This window comes from Pistacia vera, unplaced genomic scaffold, assembly GCF_008641045.1.
Source record: "Pistacia vera cultivar Batoury unplaced genomic scaffold, PisVer_v2 Contig249, whole genome shotgun sequence".
NCBI classification, from domain to species: Eukaryota; Viridiplantae; Streptophyta; class Magnoliopsida; order Sapindales; family Anacardiaceae; genus Pistacia; species Pistacia vera.
The window spans coordinates 984,163-993,294 of NW_022196056.1; the positions used below are offsets into that span (position 1 = coordinate 984,163).

General features: G+C 39.3%; 1 protein-coding gene across 1 annotated transcript; it reads right to left on the reverse strand.

Moving 5' to 3' along the window:
- Nucleotides 1–1,535: 1,535 nt before the first annotated feature.
- On the reverse strand, nt 1,536–1,844 carry LOC116132145 (classical arabinogalactan protein 1-like). Its single transcript, XM_031417805.1, has one exon. It carries the CDS (start codon nt 1,842–1,844, stop codon nt 1,536–1,538), a length of 309 nt encoding a protein of 102 aa, XP_031273665.1.
- Nucleotides 1,845–9,132: the final 7,288 nt, after the last annotated feature.

Below are 9,132 nucleotides of genomic sequence, written 5' to 3' on the forward strand. Positions count from 1 at the left end.
CTATCGGTAGTCGCTTGGGGGTGGGTGGGGGTGATTTTGCTACAAATTAAAGTTTCATATGGTTGTGGTGTTTTAGCAAAATTTCAAATACAGGGGTTTAAAAGAAATGATTCAAAAAATAATATTATATCAATATTTTAAAAGGAGAGCAATTTAGTAATCTATATAACATACCCACCCTTTTACCTCCCAACCAAACATATTAGTATAACATACCCATCAATTTATTCTAGCCTAATCAAATACATTTCCCTAAACATTTCCAGTAATCTTCAAGGTGATATATCTTTCCATTAATATAATATTCCCAATAATACAACATTCTCTTGACTAAATGCACCCTATAACATATCATAAAACCCCCCAATAAAATATTAAATATAATAAAAAGCTCTAATTAAGGGTGCTTTTAATAGTTTTTGAAAATCATTGTTGCACTCGCACTTAGCTATCTCTCGAGGGTCGAATAAATAAACTCCTGCTTGAGGTAGGATTGAACAGAAATCCCCAAGACGGGGTGGGTCAATTTAGGTACCAGTTTCGCCTTTTTAGGAATCGACCCAAGAACCGAGGGCAACATAATTTTAGCAAAAATTGGGGGTTATTTGTAATTTTACGGTTCATATAAATTATGAATTCGAGTTCCATTTCTAATTCTTTCGTTCTTCGTAATCCTGTTACTTCTCTTCTCCCTAGTTAGTTAATACGGGTACGGCAAAAAAACGGTACGGGAATTATACGGGTATAATACGGTAAATGGTGAAAAATACGTTTATAAAAATTCGGCCATAAAATTCGGATACGGAAAAAATACGGTACGGATATATACGGGTTTAATTCGGTGCATTGTCAATAATACGTTTTGAAAAATACGGCAATATCAATCTTAGTTTTAACACTTTTATGGACTACCTGGTTAAAATCAACATAACATTTCCCATACTTGGTCAAATGCAATTTGAATGTATTTACAAGAACATAAAAGAGAAGTAGAGAACATCATCAAATACCTGGTCAAATGCAAAGTATTTAATTAACCAATAACACAAATACACAATATATAACTGATATTCAAATTATAGTCTCCAGACTCAAACAATTCCCAAATTCTCCCATACTTGCTTGCCTCACTTGTACAGGTTCGTGAAGAGGGCTGGACGAGTGGAATGATGGAGAAGACTCTATTTACTTGGTATCAATTTTAATTTTTTGTTTTTTCAAGTTCTTATTTTTAATTAAACGGATATTTGTAATCAAATATTAATTGAATATTCCCACCCAATTGAACTACTAAATAGACTAAACTTTGTCCTAAAAATAGTTCATCACCCCTTTAACACAATCAAATAATATTATAATTTATAACAACATGAATTCTTCCTTTAAAATATCAATTACTAAAAGAACGGTAATATATTATTAAATGAATAATGAAATAATATGAAATACAATGGTACAGATAATATAAATAAACGAATAAATAAAGAGATCCTAACTTCACACTGCACTCATTTCACATCATCACTCTACTGTCTCTACATAATCAAAACGGCAGCAAACAACCCAACTGCCAAAGATCCAGTACCAGCAAATCTGTTAAAAATGGCAGCGTTCTCTGCTGGAGCAGGAGCTTGAGACGGTGGGAAGGCGATCGACGAGGGAGAAGTCGTTGGAGCCGTAGAAGAAATCGACGGAAGAGGGGACAGCGGTGAGGTGACGACGACAGGAGAAGGAGCAGCCGCCGGTGTAATCTTCGAAGGAGACGGCGCAGCCACTGGTCGAGTTTTGGAAGCGGAAGGAGGCAAAGATGTCGGAGCCAGAACAGGAGCTGGAGACTGAGCCATTGTGGAGGCAAAGAGGAGTGAGATTAGAAGGAAAGAGATGAGAGGTGTTCTTGAGAAAGCCATTACAGTTGCAGAAGATGATGAATTTTGAGGAGAGTTTGTGTTTGTTTGTTTGTACATAGCGAAGTGAACCAGATCTGTTTCTGTTATAATTTTTTGTATAAACCCACCAAAACGACGTCGTTTTGGGGTGTGAGGTTTTGTTTTTTTTTTTCAAAAAATCGCGAATAATTCGCGAATAATTCGCGAATTATACGCGAATTATACGGTATACCTTATTATACGCGAATTATACGGCAGATTTTATAAAATTCGGATACGCACGTATTATACGCGAATTATACGGCTGTCCGTATAATTCGCGTATAATACGCGAATTAACTAACTAGGCTCTTCTCACGTTCACAAATCGCAAGTTGTGAAGTTGATTTCTCTCTCGGCTTCATGCCATTCTTGTTTGTTCTCGTTCCCATTCGGCTATATCTATACAAAGGGGAGGGAGAAAAAAAAAATCTCTCAACTTTGAGGCTTCTGTCAACGCCACCGCTGATCGTTCTCACCATCTTTCGGTGCCAATCCCAAGCTTTCCTATCATCTTGGCTGCCCTCATCTGCTTGGTTGCTAAACCATCAGGCTTCGAAGTCGCGCAATTGCGCTTGCACCAGCCAACCGCTCGCGTGACCCACTCTATGCACAATTGGTTTTGCGCGTGACAGTCGATTTGTGCGAATCAACGTGCCTAGTTCCTCACAATCACATTGCCCCAACGCGCGATTATGTGTTGCTTACTGGGCTTCAAGATCGACCTAGTCTGTGACACCATAAGCCAGTGTGCCTGCCTTCCTTGCGCGTTGTTTGCTTTTGTTTGTCACCTCCATACTGAAAATTGTGTTTTGTGGAGTTGATTGATTGTTGTTGAGTTAAGTTGTGGAATCGATTGTGTTTGTGGAGTTATTGTGGTTTGTTTTTTGGAGTGATTCGTTTGTTTGGGTTGGTTGAGGTTGGGTTTGTTTTCAACTGCCCTCCACTTGCTTGATGAAAGTCCTTACCCAATTGCACAAGGTATATTATTTTTAATTTATGTGAACAATATAGGGTATATTTGTAATTTATGTGAACAGTACAGGGTCTCGAAACCTAAACCAAAACCTACAGGTTTCGGTTCCAGTTCCAGTTCCAATATTTAGGAACCGCACAGTAACAATTTCGACTCCAATTCCTAAAACTTAGGAATTTGTATTATGCGGTTCCGTTTTCGGTTCCAATTCCTTAGTGTTAGGCAGGTACTCGACCTACTCAACCCCAGCAAGTTTTGAGGGGATAATTGTTAGTCCCTATAGTTTTAGTTTCTAAACCTGGGACAACTTTATTTTTTACTTTTAAAATCATCCTGCAAACACGGACGTTACTGTGAAATTAACAGATGAAGGACATATCTGACTTTCAATACTAAATAAAACTTTTTAAATGTAAAAAGTTATTTAAAGGAGGTTGAGTTTTTATTTTTATTTTAAATATACAAATATTTTTTTATAAAAAATATATTAAGTATTAATATAAGATACATGTTTTACTAAATCAACTCTTTTTCACCATATATTTCCTTGTCGTAAGTCGTACGGTCGTACCCCACCGCCACACTGCGCCCTCTCCGCAACCCACCCACATCTCACCTATGCACGATGAGGCAAAACCAGCCCCTCCCATGTGACGAACCGCACGGCGCCTCCGAACCAGCCTCAGCTGTAAGCCGTCGCCGCCTTTTAACCACCCTTGCGATGAGCGGTGCGCCGCCTCTTAATCACTCCAAACGAGATGCACCACCCAATTCGACATCTGCCCCATCCCATCTGCAAATTTGTGGTTCTGTGGGCTTCTTTCGTGTTATGGATTTTCTTTGGTGTAGTTTGTATTGTTTGGTTTCTGTGTACATGGTTCTGTTGTCGTCGAAAGAAACGTTGACGAGATTGTTTGGGTCATGAGGCATGTTTGGGTGGTTCAGATTGTGGTGCAATTTGGTTTTTGATTAGAATGGTTTATGGGTTTATGTTTTAATGGTGGCCCCGGTGATTTTAGAGGTTGTAATGGAGTGGGAAATGGTCATGGTAGAGATTTTCTTTTCTTCCTAATTTTGGAGTTGAATTGGTGGATTATGTTCGTTTATTTTTAAACTTTAATTTTTCTTTAATATGGGTTAAATTAAATTCTACCTCTATAGGTTTTTAAAAAAAAATTATTCAGAAGGGCATTTTTGTCTTTTAATTCTATTCATGTGTCAGTCAACCTAATTCAATAACGGTGGTTAGTTTCACTGTTTCAGACTTTCAGGGACTATTTTGTTTGTAAAAAATTATTAAGTCCTGAATAGGAAAGCGATAAGTCAGGGACGGCTAACTTTTTTCCCAATTTTTGACGGAGTTGTAAGGCTTCTTTTGAATTTTAGTATTTTACCAAAGGTTAGGGAAGGCCATAAAATTTGCCCATCTCTCAAGGGGGCGAAAATAATCAATCTCTTGCTTGAGAGGAACTTAGCGTAATTAATCATATTTTGCGGAGTTAAAGGGTTTTTTTGAATTTAACCAAAGGTTGGGGGAGGTGGCGAAAATTTTCCCTAGTGGTAATAGCACTATGAAAAGTTGAAAACATCCGAGTAGGCCGAACTTGGCACTTGCCGTCGGTCCCGCCATAAGTCCGAATGCGCCGTTCATTCCAGATGGTGACGTTGGGAACGTCACTGCTAAAATGGTATGATCAAATTAAATTAAATTATTTAATAATTATTAGTATGAGTATAGTTTTACCAATATTTATTTTATAATTATTAAGCATGATTATAATTACATCAACTTTAGGCCTAAATGCTATAATATTGTTTAAATACATAACCAAAAAGAAGTAATATTACATAAATTATTTACAAAGTTGATGGGTTACTCCCATGTATTAAATCCAATCTCCTATGTATGATAAATGAACTTTCTAGTTTCTAGCATTCTTTGTCATACAAATAAAGAATTTAGTCGAATAGTAGAAAAACAACCCAAAAAATTGATAGAATACTTGCAGAAGTGCTTTTTTATGAATCATATCTGGTTGAGATCAAGGTTTTAAAACCCGCCTTGGGGTGAAACCTGGGAAAGTAGTTGGGTCCCAAGTTGACTAGTTTAATCGGATTGATCAGTGTTGATGTCAATATGATGATGTCATCATGCTAACGTCCACATGAAAGAAATTTCAATTTTTTTTTACGACGCACGTTAGTGTGCGTTATTATTTCAGGAGCAAGTTAGCATGCGTCGCCACCAACCTTTTTTCCCCTTTTTCTAGCTGTTTTCTCATCCAAAATACCGTTGTCACCACCACTAGAACCCCACCCTCTCCTCTTCAAAACCATGCACTTTATCCCCTCTCATCACTTAACGATCGCAGGCAACAGCAACTGCATCGATTGACTATCCTTTGCTGGTTTCTGGCTGTTTTGAGCGACGACAACCCCAACCACCACCACACTTAGACTCACTGGCTACTCCCCTATAAAGTCCCCAAAGTTCCCAAGCCATTGCACCCACCGATCGCCGACAATCACAAGTTAGGGTTTTGCCATTTCTTGGCCAAAATCCGATGATCAAAACTCAATCTGACATCACATCCTGACTCACTGTGATCCGCCATTTAAAACCCCTAACCTCGATTCTTGTTTGCCCGCTAAACGCCATCTGATAGCCACCTCTTGAGTAACCCGATTTTGGCAAAAAAACTAGTTGGACCGATGGTTCGCTACAGTAACATCGGCTCAAATGTGAGTCAAACCAGGTTACTCTTATTACTGGATTTTTACCCTAACCAGTTCGAGTTAGCCTTCGATTCCTGGTTAAACCAGTTGGGTCGAGTTTTAAAACCTTGGTTGGGATTACATATGAGAATGTTCATAATTGCCATAAATTATAGTGTAACATTTACGTTTATTAATTAGAAAAGACGTAACCTTTGAAACTTGAATGGATTTTCCCTGATGTCTAGCATTGTGCATTGAATGAACTTGAACAGCTATAAGATGTCTTGAAAATCAAAATCATTAACAAAAACTTCGATTAAATATTCTACTTTACGACAAGAATATATGTTAGCTCAAGAAGGGATACTTATTAGTTCACCTTTATATGGATTTTCAAGAATCTAAATGATTTGCCTCATATCTCAAGAAAGTCAATGTCTTGGGTATCACTTTGCCGCACATCAAAATTTGTATTATTTAAGGTGTAAGTTAATGACATTTTCATCCCTGATATTTGAAGAAAATATTTTGGTTCAACAAACAAGAAGGTTTGCTCTATTCATTGACTTTATGGGTTTGAACCATCTTAGGGTCATCTATCACATTTGTGTCTTACTTTAGAATATAAGACTTGTAGGGTATGCTTGTCATTTGAGACTTTTTAAGAATAATAAAATAAAATTAAAAAAATAAACCTTTTAATTTAAAAATCATAAAAAAATAAATTTAATAATAAAAGAAAAAAATAAAGGACAATAAATTATAAAATAAATTTTTATATGAGAATTTTTTTTAGTTTTGTTTTTGAAGGTAGGGATTTGTATTTTAAATCTTTAATTTTAGTTGTGAAAATGTTTTTAATTTTTTATTTCATTTTAATTTTATTATATTAATCTCCAAAGTCCTAATTTTTTATTCTATGTTTATTCTTCCTAATAAGACAAATTGGGTATAATAGACATTTAAGTTTCAAAACATTAGTACAATAGTCTTACAGGGCTTATAATGCCTTTTTCAGATTTTACTGGACCAGAGTAATACTTTCTTCAAACCTTAGGGATGAAAATGTCGTTAACTGTTCGAGGTGTGGACGTCTGCATCTTCTTTATTATTATTATTTTTTTAAATTTAGATTCGTATAAGGTAGCGATGATAAACATAAAATTCTACGATTTTCAATGCATAATGAATAAGTTTGTTATGCCAGAAAAAGTAGGGCTGACGTAGAGCTTCGTCAGTAAAGGATGGTCAGAGTTCAAAAGGGTCCTGCGCCGTCCAGGTGCGGCCACGTCGTGCCTAGCGCAAGTGGCATGGCTCTTGTCAGTGCAGCAGGTGAGTGCTAGGCCAGCAAGCGGCTAGAGATCGCCCACGTGTCAAAGCCTTACTTTAATCGAGGAAATCCCTCGGGCAGGTGATCAATGGGACGCAAAAAAAAAAAAAAAAGATTTGCATGACACCTACCCACTTGCAGCGTTCATTATCATTACCTTGAGCTTTCCCACTATAAATAGAGAACTTCCCTCTCATTTGAAGGGGTTAGCTGATTTTATGCTGAAATAGCTCTCTCTCTCTCTCTAAACTGTAACTCAGCTCGCTGAATGTGACCTGATCACACTCTCTTATTAATACAATAGCAGTGGACGTAGGATTCGCTTTAGAGCATCCGAACCACTTTAAATATTGCTCTTCACCTTTTATTTGATTCAATCCCCTCATATTACGTGTGACTTCCAAGTCATTTTAGCATTTTACACACGCGAGTAGTTGGTGTCAAAATCAAGCATCAACAGTTTGGCACTAGAAGGAGGGCCTGATTTAGTACCTACTCTTCATTAGAAAAATCTCTGACTAATCGGTCCCACAACAGCAAATGGCTCGCTGTTTCAAATCTAAGTGAACCAATCATGGTAATGAAGAAATCCCCCAGATCTAGGAGGACACTTCTCCCGAAATGCGGCCAGTCCAGCAGAATATCACGGGGGATATTCCTTCAAGCTAGCGGCTCGACCAAACCATCATGAGTTACCTGGACAGGTTCAATAATACTTTTTAAACAGTCCGCCAAAGGCTAAACTGATTGGATCGGGTCATGCCACCCGAATCCAATGAGGTGGTGCCACTGCCAAAAACGCCTGCAGGTGGCGTGAAAGCACGAAAAAGGGTGAAAGCCCATACCACGCGCACTGCAACACGTCAGAGAAAGGGAAAACAAGTGGCGCACAGCAGACCTAAGGGCTCCGAGGGACTAGCAAACATCGATCGCGCCCCGGGTAGATTACCCATGGCATTGCGACTCGACAATATGTCGCAGCATTAGTTGTCCTATGCCACGACGCATGGGCACTCCCATAAAGGTGCAAAGCAGAGAGATTCCCAATATCGTCAGAATGATGACTTCGATCGTCATCGTGCAGGGGATTCCCATTCTCCGCAGGTCGGTTCGTACCACCGCAGAGGTTGGGAAGACTCCTCAAATCACACGATGCAATCACACAGCTCTAGCTAGCGTGTGTTGAGATTGGCCAGAGCTTCAGATCGAGGTGAGAAAGAGTCTAATTTGCGGTCTTTCCTTAACTGCAACCATGAGGGTCGAACCCACGTTGCAGAAAGTGATCCCCAGGTAGCTCCGCTGCCTCAGATTGAGAAAACTACAGCGAGCTCTGGATCATTTAAAGCTCAGCAGAATAAGCAAAGGTAGGTCCAGAGGCGTCTCCCTTTTCTCCGACAGTGTTAGCTGCCCCTCTCCCATCAAGATTCAGAGTGCCCAACATGCGAGCATTCGATGGGAATTCTGATCCGCAAGATCATTTATACGAGTTCAACGACCTCATGGAACTCCACTAAGTCTCTGACTTGGTAAAATGTCGTTGCTTGGCACTAACCCTTACCGCCCATGCCAAGCGCTAGTCCAGGTCACTTCTAATAGGATCGGTCGGCTCATGGCCTCAAATGAGCTCGACATTTCTGAGGCACTTCTAGGCGAACAAGAAGTTCTCAATGCCGCTAAGCTACTTGAGCAATATACGACATGAGAGGGACGAACCCCTCTAATCTTATATAGACAGGTTCCACAGGGAGCTCCACAAAGTGGCTTATACTCCCGAAGAGTCTATTTAGACTCTCATCGTTGCGGGAGTTTGCCTGCAGACAGACTTATGGAAGGAACTACAATCTGAGGATGATGTTTCCCTCACTCACTTCTACAACCTTACTGAAAAGTACCTTCGGATCGAAAGTTCCGTGGCAGCTCTTAGTTGCCATGACCTCGGTCTGTCGGGCAGTGCTTCCAACCAAGGGGAGAGTATGAGGGTTGATCGCAGATGGGCTAATAATGATCACCAAACAGAAAAGAAGCAGCGATACAAGCCCAAGAAATCTTATGCCCCAATTCCTCTTCGCGATTGCAACAAGAGTCAATACACTCCTCTGAATGCCTCGGCATCAGCTATTCTGGATAAATCAAAGGAGGACGGTTTGCTCGGAGAGCCCGAGCCTATGAAGAATCCCCTCTCA